The sequence below is a fragment of the Tripterygium wilfordii genome, chromosome 19, assembly GCF_013401445.1.
Source record: "Tripterygium wilfordii isolate XIE 37 chromosome 19, ASM1340144v1, whole genome shotgun sequence".
Classification (NCBI taxonomy): domain Eukaryota; kingdom Viridiplantae; phylum Streptophyta; class Magnoliopsida; order Celastrales; family Celastraceae; genus Tripterygium; species Tripterygium wilfordii.
Genome location: NC_052250.1, coordinates 13,757,696 through 13,773,892, shown reverse-complemented (window position 1 = coordinate 13,773,892; position 16,197 = coordinate 13,757,696). Strand labels below are relative to the sequence as shown.

The following is a 16,197-nucleotide window of genomic DNA, read 5'->3' as shown; positions in this document are numbered from 1 at the left end:
GGTGTAATTAAAATATAAATGATGCATTCACACTATTCAATAGAATAAAACTCTACTGACTCTTAACATATATACACACACAAATAGAGTAATAGCTTAACATATTACTGGGTATTGTTTATACAACTATAAAACGATAGATGTACCTCATCTGACCCGCATAAGGTCGAATTACCCTTTAGCAAACCCTTATCCAACTCTCAACTATACGGGTATGGATCGATTTAGTTATGTCGGATTGGTGGGGTTGGGTCATATGCGGGTTTTGCTAAAACTACAGTCTAAGTTCTACTCATAATACAAAATGATAAGATGGTGTCATCTAAGTTTGTTAGGTGTAGATAGGTCACTAAAAACACTTCTCTCAGATGTTCCGTATTGTTACATTAGCTATGCATGCCAGAACATGATCTCTCCAGCGAAACTCTGTCATCATAGAAAGTGACGAAGAATCGAATTCAAGTACCTTGGTGTGCATTATTGGGGGAATCATCTGCGAATCATGTGTCTTGTGACTCACTTTGTCAATGAGCAACGCACGAATGAGTATAGATTCTGTTTCTTCCCCTGTCAAATATTACAATTATGGATTCAGGAAAACAATTATGGAATAGAAACACATGTAGTGAAGATTTAAGCTTACATATAACGCATAATGGGAACGGAACGAGTGTACGAACGGCGTCAATAATATCTTAAAGAAAAAACAAGCATATATAAAACTCTGAAAAACACAGGCTTATTTTATTTTAGTCTTTAACCTGATGGCTCACAATTATATTTAAACAAAAATAAATAAAAGAAAAACCGATAAAATATTAGATTACCATACGTACTAATAATAAATTTTTTAAAAAAATTTTAATTACTAAAGAAAACTAATAAATGTTGTCCTACATTAAACCACATCATAAAATTTGAATTGAAGTATTTAAGAATGCATCTTCGGTTTATAATTTTGAGTTTTGATTGGACTCTTCTATTAGAAGATAAGTCATTTCCTCCACTCTAGGCAAAGAAATCTATGAGAAAAATGTTTCACATTCAGAAGGAAGACTTGATAAAGTATAGGGCCTTTAGCAATCACATTAGGACCATTATGAGATCATATGCGATAAGCTACTGATTGGAAGCCATGAAAGTCAAATCATACATTACGCCCAACAAATAAGCATTGTTGTTTAGGTGTCCACAAGTCCCATGTAAGAAGCACAAATCAAGTTCACGCAGGGACAGACTAAGCCCACACACCTCCTTATAAATATTCGGAGGAGGTGAGACTAAAACTCATGACATGAAGTCAGGGACATGCAAAGTCATTACCACTCAACCAATAGCTCATTTGCAAATAAGCATTGTTGTTGCCAACTTATGCATCAAATAAAGTTTATTTGCTAAACTTTTCGTGTGTGTAAGAGGGGTAAAGAGTCGGATACAATTGATTTTTTTTATATTTTTTGGCATGAATTTTAACCAATCAATCGATTGATTATGGACTGTTATTTCAAATTTTCAATTATTTCGATTGATTTTAAGTAAATTTTTTGAAAATTTTTGTGACAGTTCTATTTTTACGATTTTTTAACACCCATGCTCCTTAGAACCGAGAATGCTAAAGTTTTGACTTGGTTAAAATGAGTAAAACTTCGGGAAAGTCTAATTTTAACCAGCGCGGTAAACTTTCTCTCGTCGGCTGAGAACCGGGAAACCAGTATATGTGGTGGCCGGGAACGTGAATCGTGATCCGTGGGTGAATGCTTGAACAGCCAAACAATAGAGACAAAAGCCACTCTCTCCTTCTCCTCTCTTTCAATAAGCACTAAACCGAAAAACCCTTGAAATTTCCTTCAATTTTCGCTCCATTTCAGTATTCTAAGCATTTACAGGCCCTAATCTCATCCTGGGCGAACTAATTCAATCTCAAATTTGCGTTGAGAGAGCTGAGTTTCTCCAATGACTTCTTTGACTGCAGCCACTAGGTCTCCGAGCTCTCTCCAGCTCCGATTAGCTCTGAGTAGAAGAAGTTCCAGATTGTCCCCTGTGATTCTTGTACGGTTGCGAGAAAGGAAACTGGATCATGAAGTTCGATTGCTTTGTTGTGTGTCTCAAAACGGTAATGGGCGGGAACGCCGTCGGAACGGAAGTTCGTGGACAGCAGCGGACTCCTCTGATGGTAGTTTTGCGGGGTGGTCAGATTCGGATGATGGTGAAAAGTCAATTGAAACGCAGAGGAATAAATGGTTGGGAGGTACGAAGAGAACCCTTGCACAGTTGAATGAGTATTTCTTTTATATATGTAACAATGTAGGCTGGTTACTTATCTGCTCTGGATAGGGTTAATTTGATTGAGGGCATTACCTTGTAACTTTTGTTGAATCCATAAGTGCTTCTTCAAGCTAAGTGGTTTTTGTCATTATAATACAATTTGGAAGTAATCTGTTCTCAGGGGCTGTTGGAGCTGGATTAGCTGGAGTCATGCTAGTCGCTGGGCTTACTTTTGCAGCACTGTCCATGTGTAAACGCGGCATCTCCAGTAAGTAATTGTCTCTTTCCTTGGAAAAGATACAATGCTGAGGATGACCTCAAGTTTGATGCTCTGAACATTTTGTTTAAAAAGCATACTTGCTGAATTCTGTTTGGTTGTTTGCCAAGGTTGTGATCTTGTAGATAATAGCTTCATTTTTTTTATCTAGCGAGGTCATTTGCCATGCAATACATACTTAACTAAGATATTTTGGGTATATTTATTGCCTCACATTGTTCAGTAGTTCTTACGATAAAATATGCTGTTTTATGCAGAATCCAAACTGCAGATGGAACCCTTGACAAATCAGCAAGAAGCTTTACTGGCCACCGATGAGACTGAAAAACTTGAGGAGGGTAGAGGAGGGAGCAGGAATTTGAAGGAAGACGATAGTGGTCCCAATAGAAGGAAAGGTATAGATAAGGATCTTGCAACATCTCATGCATCTAACAAAGCTTCCAGTGAGAATAGACTCGAAATGGATAATGAAAACTCGTCAATAAATGATGTCCACCGCACATCCAGTGGCAGTGATGCTTATAACAATCATTCTGATGAAGAAAGTTTGCGACATGAATCGGCTTTGGATGACAGATCAGCTGTTCCTGACATAATCCAGGACCAATTGCCCGAGCCAAAAGTAGAAGAGGATTCCAATTTTCCATTGGATTCTCCTAGTTCAGCTGTCCTTGAACTCAGTGAGCCTGAGGCTGTGATTGTTTCAGTCCATTCGAAGCTGGATTCAGTTTTTGAAACTCTAGTCAATAATGATCTGGAGATGGTAACCTCGCCTTCGACCAAAGAAAGTATTGGCATGGGCAAAGCTTCACAAGCCTCAACTAAGGACAATATTTCCTCTCAGGAGTTCCATAATGTAAATGAAAGTGGGTCTTTCAGAATGACTGGCGTGTCAGAATCAGCTTATCCCTTTAAAAATGAAAATAGCATAAATGTTGATAATAACATGGGTAGAAGCAAACTACCAACTCCTGGGAATTCCTTCTCCTCTGTTGGTATACCTGCTCCATCTGTAGTTTCTGCAGCTTTACAGGTGCATCCTGGAAAGGTTTTGGTTCCTGCAGTTGTTGATCAGATTCAAGGGCAGGCATTAGCAGCACTACAAGTTCTGAAGGTTGTTTTCAATGATTGTTTTTGTATCTCATTATTAGTCTGATAAGGAGGTTATTTACTGGTTTTATAGTTGAATGGTTCAAGTTTCTGGTCTTCAAGTTTTTTTGCTGCATTACTATTATGAGGAAGGTGGATTCAGACATGAAAAGATGTCTGTTCCCTTGACTTATTGTGATTACTGAAAAAATTGTGGAGGGAATCGATAAGAAATGCCTAATCACCAAAGCAAGTAGAAAAGAAGCAAGAACATTGTGATAAAGCAATAATGAAATTAGAAACGATGATAGGGTACACCGTCACCAACTTTTGAGACTTCTAAATGGCTTTTCGGATCCTCCAAGGGCATTGTGTGGCAAGGAACTGAAATGCTTCATGATCTTGTGATTTCTAATGGCTGGTGGAATATCCATTATAAGTGGTATATTGTTAGACATATTATAAATATTTTTAAATGATACTTGTCTTTTTATGGACTGACTATATAGTCTGTATTTGCTTCATATAGTTGACAAATCACTGGTGTATCAGTCCCATCCCATTGGATAACATGATGTATCAACGGTCTTTTATGTTTTAGGGAGTCTTTTAAGCAAATATTGGCAAGTTCATCTTTGCTAAGAATTAGGTTGCTAATCTTGTTGATTGTAAAATATATGGTGCTAAGTGATGTGAATGATAATATCTTGATATTTGCATGGCAATTCTTAAGTTGTAGCATTCACATGGCAAAGAAATTGGAAGAAAATTTTCTTTTTTGTCCCAAGATTATAATTTAATCTGTAGAAATAGTATAAAGGTTGGCTATATATGATTCAATATCTTTGTTTCTTTCAGGTAATTGAGGCAGATGTTCAAGCTGGTGATCTGTGTACACGTCGTGAGTATGCACGTTGGTTGGTGTCTGCAAGCAACGCTCTTTCAAGGTAAGTGTGCCACATCATTAATTTAACTGGTAACATCAAGATCTGATATCTGAACTTATGAAATGACTTTCATTTGATTGCTTGCAGGAACACAATGTCAAAAGTATATCCTGCCATGTATATAGAGAATGTTACTGAACTAGCATTTGATGACATCACGCCTGAAGACCCTGATTTCACATCCATTCAAGGTTAAATTGGTCTCCGATATATCGGCAAGACTTAATGATAGATTTTATAGGAACTTGGAATAATGAGCTTGGTTGTTGACTGAGTTTGATGTTTCAGGCTTGGCTGAGGCAGGACTTATCTCAAGCAAGCTATCAAGGCGTGATTTGCTTTCTTCTTCATCTGAAGATGAAAGTCCATTCTACTTCTCTCCTGAAAGGTGCATACAAGCATTACACAGCGATAATCCTACTCTAATTCTGTTAGATCATTAGTTTTCCTTGTTATGAACTTCCTCCCTGATTCTGCTATCTGTTGGTGGATGGAAACTATTCCATGGTTGAATCACTTGTCTAAATGTACTAATCAGAAACCAGTTATTGTTGTACTTTACAGTGTTTGTTCTTTTAAAATTATATTTAATGGTGTTTGGGCTTGTGTAATGTTGGATCTGAACTGTCCTGCTACAGTTGTTCATTTACTCTTGCTGGTTTCATTTAGGCAAAATACGAGGTGGCCACCTAGTCTAGGTGGTTAGAACCATATTCCGAAGGTGAATTTGTAACCCCCATTTCCACTGTCAAGCAAAACAAAAAATTTGACAATTCTATAGAAATCAAATAATGTGTTAGTTCTTTGTGCCATAAAAAAATAAAAATAATGTCTTTGATTGAAGTTTATGTCTTCTATTCGCCTATTATTTCCTCTTTTCTCTCATTTGCTCATCAAGTTGATATACTGCAGCCCTCTGTCACGCCAGGGTCTTGTAAGTTGGAAGCTGGCTTTAGAGAATCGACAACTCCCTGAAGCCGATAAAAAGGTTTATGTGATTTAAACTTGGTTTATCTTTTTAATTGAACGTGTCAGCATGATTGACTAAATTTTACTTTTCTTATACCTTGATCTTCTTGTACAGATCTTGTATGAGAACTCTGGATTTGTCGATATTGATAAGATAAATCCAGATGCATGGCCTGCACTTGTAGCTGACTTAGCTACAGGTGAACAGGGAATAATAGCACTTGCCATTGGTGAGTCCTTTTGAAGTTAGGTAATAAATCTAATAGTTGACATGCCTATGCTAAACGTGCCCCCTAAAAATCTTTTTGATTATAGGTTGTACAAGACTATTTCAGCCGGATAAGCCAGTTACAAAAGCACAAGCAGCTGTTGCTCTTGCAACAGGTGAAGCTTCTGACATAGTTAGTGAGGAGCTAGCACGTATTGAAGCAGAATCTATGGCAGAAAATGCCGTTGATGCACATAGTGCTCTTGTAGCTCAAGTTGAGGAGGATGTCAATGCTAATTTTGAGAAGGAGCTTTCCATGGAAAGAGAGAGGGTTGACGCTGTAGAGAAAATGACTGAAGAGGCAAGACGAGAATTAGAAAGGTTAAGAGAGAGGAGAGAGGAGGATAATATTGCCCTAATGAGGGAGCGTGCTGCTATCGATTCAGAAATGGAAGTTCTCTCAAGGCTAAGGTGTGAGGTTGAGGAGCAGTTGCAAAGCCTAATGAATAACAAGGTAGAGATATCTTATGAAAAGGAAAGAATTAGCAAACTTCGACAAGAAGTAGAAAATGAAAACCAAGAGATTGCCAGGTTGCAGTATGAGCTGGAAGTCGAGAGAAAAGCTTTGTCCATGGCCAGGTGAGGTTTTGAATGCTTCTCTATCACAAAAACAGTCATAAATGGTTAAGATTGATATTCAGTGCTAAAATGAAGTAATGATACACATCAAAAAATGTGCGTACTTCGTTAATATCATAAGGTATTATGTTTTGAAGTTTTTTGCATACAAAAAAAGTATATAAATGGATCTAACATTAGTTCAAATTCTGATATGCTGTCAATTGTTGATGGAGCCAACGATTACTGTCATGGGTTTGTATTTCGCATTAGAACAAATAACAGATTATGCTAAAACCTGCTTTTTTTGGCCCTTGTGTTTTATCCATTTACCTTCATGCCCATCTTCTCTACTAGGACTTGGGCTGAAGATGAGGCAAAACGAGCGAGAGAACAAGCAAAGGCGCTTGAGGAAGCTAGAGATCGTTGGGAGAGGCATGGCATCAAGGTAGTCGTTGACAGTGACCTCCGTGAAGAGAGCTCTGCAGGTGTTACATGGCTCAATGCTGGAAAGCAATTCTCGGTAAAAGGAACCGTCAGCAGGGCTGAAAATTTGGTGGAAAAGCTCAGGGTAATTGCAAATGATGTCAAAGGGAAATCTAGAGGGATAATTGATAAGATCATCCAGAAAATACTCTCTCTCATTTCAGATTTGAAGCAATGGGCATGCAAGACCAGTGCAAGAGCCAACGAACTCAAACATACCACCATCTTGAAGGCGAGAGAATCAGTGCAAGATTGGCAACGAAGCACAACAGAGTTGAATTCGGCTGTGAAGGAAGGCGCAAAAAGGTTAGCAATAGACTGCAGGGAAGGTGTAGAGAAGATCACTCAGAAGTTCAAAACATGAACATTCTCAATTTTGTTTCCTCCTAATTGCACAAATAATTGTTTTTGCCAGCTTTTCCTGCTGATGAGCGAGCAATGTAATATTCATACTTCCACCCACCACTGTTAGTTGATGGAAATGGGGTGTCAATAACGAACTGATATCAAAGAAAACTTTCATAGTTTGTTCGGCAAAGTAGGAGAAGACGATTGCTGCTTTGTACACGCCAAAGAATGAGTTTGTGGCAATTGGCATTCTTAGAGTCATTTGCACTGTTTCCAGTCAAATTTTTCTTTTTGATTTATTTGGTTATGGAGGTAAATTACATAGAGAACAATGCAACATTATCTGCTTAAGTTTACCAAGATTGCAGCATTATATACTTACAATATATTTTTGTCTCTTTTTTTCTTCTTTTTTTTTTCCTGGTTTTTGACACTTTCTAACATTTATAGAATGAAGAATCAGACAATCCTATGTGAGTGGATAAATCGACAGAATGTGAGTAACTGAGTATTCCCATAGATGGTAAATAAAGCATCATTATTTATTAAAAAAAATTAAATATAAAGCATAAGATTGTAAATAAGAAATATTCCTAAAAATATAGGGTTTTTTTTCAAAATCTTTTCAGAAGTCAGAAGACTCAGAACCATAAAGGTCCACATTGGATTGTTGGACCAAGAAACGAAGCAGTATGAGCTTTCATGCTCCGCCGGATCTCCTAAAGTAAACACCAAGTTCAAAAGAAATACGGAACACTCTTTCCCAGTTTTGGCACGAAAATTCCGTTGGATCTGATCTTTCATCCCTAACACTCTCTGGGGTGTCGTAGTGATGGCTTCTCTTCTTTATCTTCTTTTATTGGCGGTTACGAGCCCATTGTTGTTCTCTTCGACTGAAAGGTAGATGAAGCTCTTCGTAATTTCCTCCTTGCACGCATGATTTATTCATTTAATTGATGGTAGCAGATATTTAATCTACGCATCATTCTCAAATTTATGATTCAATGAAACTCGTACGGATTTGCTGATTTTCTCGATCTGGGCTATTCTGCGCTACTGCTTTTTTTGTTTTTAATTTTTATGCTACATTACTGTTTTGTTCTGATGTATATTCATTGTCATCGATTCCCCAACTTTAAGCTATGTTTCATTTAGTTTTTGAAACATTGTTTTGTTTTCCTTTTTAGGTCTATTGTAATTTTGGCAATTCCTTGTTTGGGATTGACAATTCGTGGTGTATAATTCAGAGTTGTGATTTTCGTTCATGGGTGATTTTGTTTTTTTTTTTTTTGGGGGGGGGGGGGGAAATATTTCCTTTCAGTTTCAGGTACCTACATGATTTTGTCCGTGAAATGCACATTATTCCAGTTTTTGACTCTTGCATTACTCTGAGTTGCTGAATTTTGGAATAATGCCCTTCATGTGCTGAGGGAAGGGTTGTCTTCAACGATATTTGCCTTGTTCTTTCATAACGAATTGGCTTCACCATCTTTTTGTCAGTAGCCGAAAGGAATTACGGGATAAAGAGTCAAACCATGACCCTGTCATACAATTGGGGCTCTCAATCAGGAACAACAGAGTTGACCCATCACGAGTTGTCCAACTCTCTTGGCAACCAAGGTCAGGTACTTCGATAAACTTGATGCTCATTCATTCTTATGGTAGATGATGCATGTAAGGCTCCTATGCTTAACAATGAAGGGGGCTGTCATTTTTGAAAAACCAGTGAAGTTTTTTCTGGAATTATACAAGATTTCTTAAGATTACTACACTTTACCTAATTATGCTACTATGTGCCATCGGACTATCAGAGGGTTACTTAATCAAACTTGATGTATTTTCTTGCATTAGGGTGTTCTTGTATGAAGGTTTTCTGTCAGATGAGGAGTGTGATCACCTAATTTCATTGGTAAACTATTGTCTAATTCTTTCCATTCTATCGTCTGATTGTCAAATTAGTTTGAATCACTAATGTAGTAATGTTGGCCTTAGGCACGAGGTTCCAAAAAAACAACTCGGGGAGATGAAGACGGGTCAGGAAGCATTGGGATGAATGGTATATTTTCAAGTTCAGAAACCCCTTTAGATGAAGAGGTGATCTCTGATGTTTTTTCCTTGCTTCTATGATCCATCTCTTACATATCCTGTGCATTGGGGTAGATAGAAATTTGTAGCAATGTGGACTTTATTATGCTGTACATTCTCTTCTTTTAGCTGTAACTTTGTTTTTTCCAACCATCGAACCCTTTCTAATTATCCCAGGTCCGCAATTTAACACAGTTTGTCACTGTTTCCTTGGATAGTTTTTAGTCAATTGTCATTATCTTTGACTTCAATCCTGTTTGGCCATCTTTTATTGATTTGGCTCTCTAACAAACTCCTAAATGTGGACTGAGGTAGAACTTTTACTAGCATGCCCCTTGAATTCCTCTGGTAATTCATTCTAAAATAATGCATTGTCAGACTACTTGTAATTTGTCAGCTATTCACAATGATGCTATTCTGTTTCTAGGATGACAAGGTCACAAGGGTCCAGGAAAGAATTTCAGCGTGGACTTTCATTCCCAAAGGTATCTTCCTCATCTCTTGGCCATTCCTTGTCTAAGTACGGCTGTCTAGTCCTTTATTATTATTGGAATTGAAGCATTTCTGTAGTTTCTCTTTAATAACCTTATAATTACTGCCCGTCAGGGAATGGCAAACCTCCAGTGGTCATGCATTATGGTCTTGAGAAGGCAGAACAGAAGTTTGATTACTATGGTAATAAATCCAAGTTAAGATCGAGTGAACCTTTGCTGGCAACAGTTGTTTTATATCTGTCAAATGTTACTCAAGGTGGTGAAATTCTGTTCCCCAATTCAGAGGTGAGGGGTGAATCATCTCATAGCTTTTTTATCCTCCAAACTTACCTATGCTCATCACCCTCAATTCATACTATGGCAGCCGAAGAAGAAGATCTGGTCCGATTGTGCAAAGACTAGTAATATCCTGAGACCCATCAAGGGGAATGCAATTCTCTTCTTCACTCGCCATCCCAACGCATCTCCTGATACCAGTAGCGCTCATGTTAGATGCCCTGTCCTTAATGGTGATATGTGGTATGCTTTTAAGTTATTTTTTGTCAGAGCCGCTGATGGGAGAAAGGTCTCCGTTGAATCAGATGACCGTGATTGCACTGATGAGGATGACAATTGCTTCCAGTGGGCCGCTATCGGAGAATGCCAAAGGAACCCTGTGTTTATGATAGGTTCCCCTGATTATTATGGTACATGTAGGAAGAGCTGCAATGTGTGCTGACTGCGTAAACTTCACTCTTTTAGCTTCTTTTACACTTCATAGTATATAGCACTAGTATTTCTTTTCTTTTCTTTTCAATATGTTGACGCATGTTTGCGATATGATTTTTGGATTGTATGACATTTTTATCCATCTTGTCAATAAAAAAGAACTTCAATTTGAAAATCCTAGTTGTTGCTACTTGCGACCTTTTTATAAGGCAGTCATGCAACTTTTAGTTACTAATTTCCAACTCAGTCACCCTGTGAAAGAGTCGTCAATTTTCACCCAATGCTCACATGTTTTAACACACGAGCAGATTTTTCACTGTTGGGGAGAAAATTAAGACAGAGAATAAAAATAGCTTAGCTTTTACATTGGCAAAGATTTTTCACTGAGCCCGCCAGTGCAGTGGACCACAAACGAAATGCACCGTTTTATGGATCGTTCGGTTGGACAAAAATGCCCTTGATGCTAATTTATTACTACTGTATACGTTCTGTTTGGAGAGCGTCAGAGGAGCGCCAGGCTGAGGCAGTCGAAATTTGAAAGCTATAACGGCTATTTCCCAAAGAAACTAACCAAATCAAGCGGAGTGTCTCTCTCTTGCGATCGAAAATTTCATCAGACTCAAAGCTATCTTCTCTTGCCCCTTTTTCATGGCTACACCAACAACCCCGCGGGCCAAGTTGATGAACCAGGGACGGAAGGTTCGAGTTGTGGCCAAGATAAGAAGTTTTTCGGATCTGGAGGTTGGGTCTACTTCAGAGGCAGCAGCGACGCCTTGGATTTTGGTTCATAAGGCCAAGGGAGACGCTTCTGAGAGCGTGACAATCTCTTTGGCGGACAAATCGGCAAGGTAAATCACTTCTCATATGTCTTTGTTTCGTGATTCTCACTTTTCTTGCGATGTTTCCTTGACACAGAGGAGATATTGCCGCGTGTTTGGTTTCTGGAAAAGTGAAAGAAAGGCTAAGATAAGTGGCTAAAGTTGAATTTTGACCTAAATTTAAGGAACTGTCCCTTTGATGTTTGGTTTGATTGTTTGTAATTTCTTTGCTTCAAACGAAATCTTGAACAGCACTAAGAGGTATCTATGCTCTCTTTGGAAGCTGAAATTGTCATGCAGACGTTTCGGATAATTTTGGGGTTTGCAAAATCTTCATTATAGTGGAGAATATGTATTCTTTGGTTACCAAAGGTATGGAAAACAAGCGGAGAAGTTAGAGAATTGAAATCTTTACTCTACATGATTGGATTACATCATTATCTCCTTCAGACCAAGCACGTTCTAGGGGGGCGAATGATGAACTATCTGTACGCCTGAATTTGAAGAAGCTAAAGAGAGAAGAAAAAAAAAATGATGTTTATTATCCTGATTAATCTAAACAATTTTTTTTTCTAAATTTCAGGAGAAGGCATAGGAGTAACAACAATTAGTACGTCCTAATTACTGTATCTTTTACATTTTTCTGGTGTTCTAGAAAACCAAACTAAGACATTTGTGCTTTTTAATTTGTCAAGCCCTTTGATCCATCTGTTTGTTTGATAAGAAAGGCAGGGGAAGAAAAAAGTAAAAAGTTGAGTCTTGGCTTATTTGGGACCTTTGTTTTGATAGCAAAATCCTTTTTTTTGTTGTTCTCTTTGTAAGTGTGAAAAAGTAATACAGGATTTCATTTTCCTTTCTTCAATGAAATTGATTAGACTACTCAGAGTGGTTAAACCGACTTCAGTAGCTATGCATGGCATTACACTTTGTGTTCTTGCAGTCGTAAAGAGTCCTGGGAATTGGATTACTGCTATGAGGAAAATGAAGACAACGAATTTTTTTTTAAAAGAGAAATAGAGCCCCTGATTTCTGGAGTTTTTTATGGGCATCATGCTACTGTCATTGCTTATGGAGCAAGGGGTAGCGGAAAGACATATGTCATTCAGGTCAAATATCTATCATCTCTTCTGTTCATAATATTACTCATGCAGATAACTTTGTGTATCTGGGAAAAGTCGGTAACTGGCTGATGAAGATGTTTAATATTGAAGGGATCCGAAGAGAAACCAGGTTTAGCGGTGCTAGCGATTGCTGAACTTTTGTCCAAGGCCAACGAAAATGGAAAATCAGTCACCATATCTTTCTATGAGATTTTGCATGACCGAGTATATGACCTTCTAGATCCAAAACAGCTGGAAGTTCCAATATTGCTGGATGCTCAAGGGAAAATTAAAGGACTGTCTCAGGCAATTTATAGTACTAGTTTTTTCAAATTTTGGTGCCGATAAAATTATGTTTAATTGTCTCTGTGTCATGTTTCATTCCCTCATTTTTTCTTTTCCATTTCTTCAGGTTCCGGTGAAATCCACTGCAGAATTTAAAAAATTAATTCTGGGTAGGCCTAGTTATAGTCAACCTCTGCAGAAAATAGGAGCAGAATTTCCTCATCGGCGTCACAAGGGCTTAACTGTACATGTATCACCCAATGGTGCAAAGTCAGATACTGATTGTGTGGGCAAGATGAATTTTGTTGATATGGCAGGTCTTAAATTCTTTGCCAAAGTCATATCACTATTCGTTATCTTTTGTTATGAAATTTCTCAAAAACTAAAATGTCAGAGTTTTTAATGGTTATTGAATTTAGTTTTAACTTCATGGTTGATGTCTCCTTAATCAGGTTATGAAGATAGAAGAAAGAGTACCGATGGCTTCAATTTGGTTGAGAATAATAAGATCAATAAGGCCCTATATGCATTACAAAGTGTTGTTTATTCTTTGAATCACAATGAAAGCCATGTGCCGTACAGAGATAGTAAACTAACTCACTTGTTACGTGATTCTTTGGGTGGCAGTGGAAGACTTCTGATGATCAATTGTCTGGTAAGGCTTTACCATTTTGACTCTATGATGTTATTCCATTTAGGGTTTTCATACTTGTCTTCAATCATTTGACTTCCTAAAATTTGCTGGATACAGAACCCATCTTTCTGCCAAGATTCAATTTACATGTTAAGCTTAGCATCTCGGGCCTGTCAAGGTGTTAGTAGAGCTGTCCCAGAGTCCATAAAGAAAACCAATCATTCGGCAAGACCAACTATTCTTTCTTCACAGAAGAGCCAGTTACGTCGGAATGTTTCTGGTAATACGACAAAAACTGGCTCCCGAGTTCGCCTTTATGAGAAGAAATCCAACAGTATGGTTTCTACCATTAAAGCAAGGTATTTGCATTTCGCCTAGGTGTAACAAGCTAAAGGCATCTTTTTTCCTCTTGCCAGCCTTTTGTGCATAATTTGAATTGTCCGATTAAAATTTCATTTCCTTTGTTTTTGAAGGAAATTATTTGATGAGGCAAGTCATTTGGCCAAACCTGAAAAGATGTCTGAAAAGGTATTTTACATGTTTTTTATACTTATGTTCAGTAATAAAGTTTTCATTGATCTCACTTACAAAAAGGAAGAAAAGCTAACATGAACATACTTGGATGGTTTGTTAGAAAATATAAGTTTGTTAAGCATATCAGGAGAAGCAAATGCATCTTGCCCAGCAATTATTGACATTATATGATAAAATAAGCATGATTTTTGCAACTTTTGATAAAGCGCTCAAGATTTCACTGCAGGCAAGTTCCTCCTTGGATAACGTTTCAACTACTGAAGCTTTGATAGAGGAAGAGGTACAGTTACTTCTACTGGCTATGTGTTGCTGGAATCATTTCACGAGGTTTGATAATTTTCCATCATCTACAGGAAAAGTTGCCGGATGATGCTCAGAAGGATGCAGAATCTGCTTCTACATGGGAAAAGGTAACACTCACCATTCTAAGATTTAAATAAACTAAAGATTCTATTTTTGATGTTCTTTAAAATTCGAAATAACACTAAATTTTCCTGTCAGGAAGCTTTCCCTTTGTTAGCTTCTGATACACAGAAAAGTAGCACACCGCATAAGGTCATAAAACTTCTTCAGTTTTTTTTTCCTTTTGTTGCTAAAATAGGGATTGCAAATCCTTAACAGTTTTTTACCAAATTTCATAGGATTCCTCTGTCCATGGTGGAAAGGATTATGAAGAAGTTACCCCTATAATCATGCATGGCACAACTGCATTTGGTTTTGTTGGAGAAGGTATTGACATTTAAACTTAAAATTTCAGAGCCAATTTTACAGACATGAGAGCTTTTGATATAATTGTCATACTTAGGCTGTAACTTTCATATTTGATTACATTACAGGTCACAACTTAGATAAGGAAAACCACAGTTCACTCATCAATGAAGATGGATCCCCACCAATTAGTTCACAATTACAAGAATTATCAAATAAACTCAAACAGCTTTATTATTCATCAACTCCATTATGCATAGAGATGCCTGCAAAGAATGATGCCCCAACCCCTCTTGACATCGTGGAACCACAAACTCCTGAGCGAAGTGTGAAAGTTGATGGGAAATGTGAGGTAGCTAGTCCTTGGGAAAGATTCAGCGCATGTAGTGCTGGAATGAAGGTTGAATCTTTTCTTCCACATATTTATTTTTCGTATGACCACGATTTATTGTTGCCATTGCTGATTCCAAATTAATTCTGTTGCTGCAGAAGTCCCTCGTCCAAGGATATGTTAACTTTCTAAATTCAGCTAGCAAGTAAGTAGAGGCTTCATATGCTATAGATAATATTTCTATACTTTGGCATGCCTCTTCTAGAGAACCTATGACTATTAACAATATATTGAAATTGAAAGACACGTTTAGATAGAGAATCTTGAAACATTTCTCTTAAGCAGCCAAATTGAATGACATAACAATGTCATTTGAGAACTTTCAGGTGTAGGGATTGCAAATGACAGTCTCATAGATGTGATTTTACCATGATCTGTTTATAACTTGGTGTAGCTATATATCACCATCTATCTTGTATATCAACTAAAAAACAATTACAAAAAAGAAGAGAAAAAGAAACTAACCTTTAATGTCTCTTTTGTACAGGGAAGAGTTGAAAAAATTGAAGGTATGTAGAAATTTCAATATTCTTAATCAATATATTTTTCCTAGCAATTAGACTATAGGAAGTAATTTTATGCACCCATACAGGGAATTGGTGAGAAGAGAGCTACCTATATCCTTCAACTCCGTGAAAAGTCACCAGAGCCTTTTAAGAGTGTAAGTGATTCCCCTGCTTGTTTGTGTTTATCTCTTACAGTAAAGAAGTTCTGTTTCTTTTACTCTACTAAACCTTTATTAATTGCTACTTATTTTTTAATTATTAACCGTCCATTTTGTTTTTCCTTCTCTTTTATCTCACAGGTTGATGATTTGAAGGATATTGGACTTTCAGCCAAACAGGTATTTCCATCTAATTTATTAAGTAGATTCTTTGAGAAATTACTCCCCGCCTGTGATTACTTGCGCTAATATTTTTGCTTTATTAACTTTGAGTCATTAGTTGTGAGTTTATTTACTGTTGCCATTTCATCCACACAGGTCAAAGAGATGATGAAAAAGGAAGTCGGTGATCTTTTCAATTAGTCATTGAAATGTGATAAATCTTATCGAGAGATATGAATTGGTAATGGCAACACAAAGTTGCCTTAAAACTTCACTTACATTTGCTTGATATGATCTTTGGCTATCAGCATCTTCATTGTGCAGTAAGCCTGTACTATCTCTTTCTCAACTTTCACCAGTTTTCTTTCTCGCAAGTCCTCTAACGAAATGATTGTGTGTTTGTTTAA

The 16,197-nt window shown here is 37.3% G+C and overlaps 3 protein-coding genes across 6 annotated transcripts; all 3 read left to right on the top strand.

Moving 5' to 3' along the window:
• Nucleotides 1-1,694: 1,694 nt before the first annotated feature.
• On the top strand, nucleotides 1,695-7,549 carry LOC119985895. Of its 2 annotated transcripts, none has more exons than XM_038830351.1 (10): nucleotides 1,695-2,248; nucleotides 2,447-2,533; nucleotides 2,800-3,656; nucleotides 4,490-4,578; nucleotides 4,666-4,769; nucleotides 4,867-4,966; nucleotides 5,491-5,566; nucleotides 5,663-5,777; nucleotides 5,863-6,394; nucleotides 6,731-7,549. In XM_038830351.1, the coding sequence occupies exons 1-10, from the start codon at nucleotides 1,954-1,956 to the stop codon at nucleotides 7,221-7,223; spliced, it is 2,748 nt and encodes a 915-aa protein (XP_038686279.1). In that variant the 5' UTR covers nucleotides 1,695-1,953; the 3' UTR covers nucleotides 7,224-7,549. The 2 variants fall into 2 exon arrangements, with proteins under 2 accessions (XP_038686279.1, XP_038686280.1); XM_038830352.1 differs by having other exon boundaries at nucleotides 2,106-2,248; nucleotides 2,436-2,533.
• A 331-nt stretch (nucleotides 7,550-7,880) lies between these two features.
• Nucleotides 7,881-10,624, top strand: LOC119985740 (probable prolyl 4-hydroxylase 12). Of its 2 annotated transcripts, none has more exons than XM_038830111.1 (7): nucleotides 7,881-8,107; nucleotides 8,711-8,827; nucleotides 9,059-9,116; nucleotides 9,200-9,301; nucleotides 9,720-9,777; nucleotides 9,899-10,071; nucleotides 10,151-10,624. In XM_038830111.1, exons 1-7 carry the CDS (start codon nucleotides 8,040-8,042, stop codon nucleotides 10,502-10,504), a joined length of 930 nt encoding a protein of 309 aa, XP_038686039.1. In that variant the 5' UTR covers nucleotides 7,881-8,039; the 3' UTR covers nucleotides 10,505-10,624. The 2 variants fall into 2 exon arrangements, with proteins under 2 accessions (XP_038686039.1, XP_038686038.1); XM_038830110.1 differs by having other exon boundaries at nucleotides 8,708-8,827.
• Nucleotides 10,625-11,000: 376 nt separating this feature from the next.
• Nucleotides 11,001-16,124, top strand: LOC119985738 (kinesin-like protein KIN-10C). 2 transcript variants are annotated; one of them, XM_038830106.1, is made up of 18 exons: nucleotides 11,001-11,342; nucleotides 11,896-11,922; nucleotides 12,253-12,418; nucleotides 12,524-12,718; nucleotides 12,825-13,014; nucleotides 13,150-13,352; nucleotides 13,449-13,690; nucleotides 13,805-13,859; nucleotides 14,092-14,145; nucleotides 14,219-14,275; nucleotides 14,367-14,420; nucleotides 14,507-14,594; nucleotides 14,702-14,973; nucleotides 15,063-15,109; nucleotides 15,452-15,473; nucleotides 15,557-15,625; nucleotides 15,770-15,808; nucleotides 15,947-16,124. In XM_038830106.1, the coding sequence occupies exons 1-18, from the start codon at nucleotides 11,143-11,145 to the stop codon at nucleotides 15,989-15,991; spliced, it is 2,025 nt and encodes a 674-aa protein (XP_038686034.1). In that variant the 5' UTR covers nucleotides 11,001-11,142; the 3' UTR covers nucleotides 15,992-16,124. The 2 variants fall into 2 exon arrangements, with proteins under 2 accessions (XP_038686034.1, XP_038686035.1); XM_038830107.1 differs by lacking the exon at nucleotides 11,896-11,922 and having other exon boundaries at nucleotides 11,003-11,342.
• The last annotated feature ends 73 nt before the right edge of the window (nucleotides 16,125-16,197 follow it).

Excerpts from the sequence above, each read along its gene's own strand:
- LOC119985895 (XM_038830351.1), top strand. The coding sequence starts at position 1,954 with ATGACTTCTTTGACTGCAGCCACTAGGTCTCCGAGCTCTCTCCAGCTC. Across the intron at positions 2,249-2,446 it reads GAGGAATAAATGGTTGGGAG|GGGCTGTTGGAGCTGGATTA; the intron begins GTACGAAGAGAA and ends ATCTGTTCTCAG. Across the intron at positions 3,657-4,489 it reads CAGCACTACAAGTTCTGAAG|GTAATTGAGGCAGATGTTCA; the intron begins GTTGTTTTCAAT and ends TGTTTCTTTCAG.
- LOC119985740 (XM_038830110.1), top strand. The coding sequence starts at position 8,040 with ATGGCTTCTCTTCTTTATCTTCTTTTATTGGCGGTTACGAGCCCATTG. Across the intron at positions 8,828-9,058 it reads CAACTCTCTTGGCAACCAAG|GGTGTTCTTGTATGAAGGTT; the intron begins GTCAGGTACTTC and ends TTCTTGCATTAG. Across the intron at positions 10,072-10,150 it reads TTCTGTTCCCCAATTCAGAG|CCGAAGAAGAAGATCTGGTC; the intron begins GTGAGGGGTGAA and ends ATACTATGGCAG.
- LOC119985738 (XM_038830106.1), top strand. The coding sequence starts at position 11,143 with ATGGCTACACCAACAACCCCGCGGGCCAAGTTGATGAACCAGGGACGG. Across the intron at positions 13,860-14,091 it reads CTGAAAAGATGTCTGAAAAG|GCAAGTTCCTCCTTGGATAA; the intron begins GTATTTTACATG and ends ATTTCACTGCAG. Across the intron at positions 15,110-15,451 it reads TTTCTAAATTCAGCTAGCAA|GGAAGAGTTGAAAAAATTGA; the intron begins GTAAGTAGAGGC and ends TCTTTTGTACAG.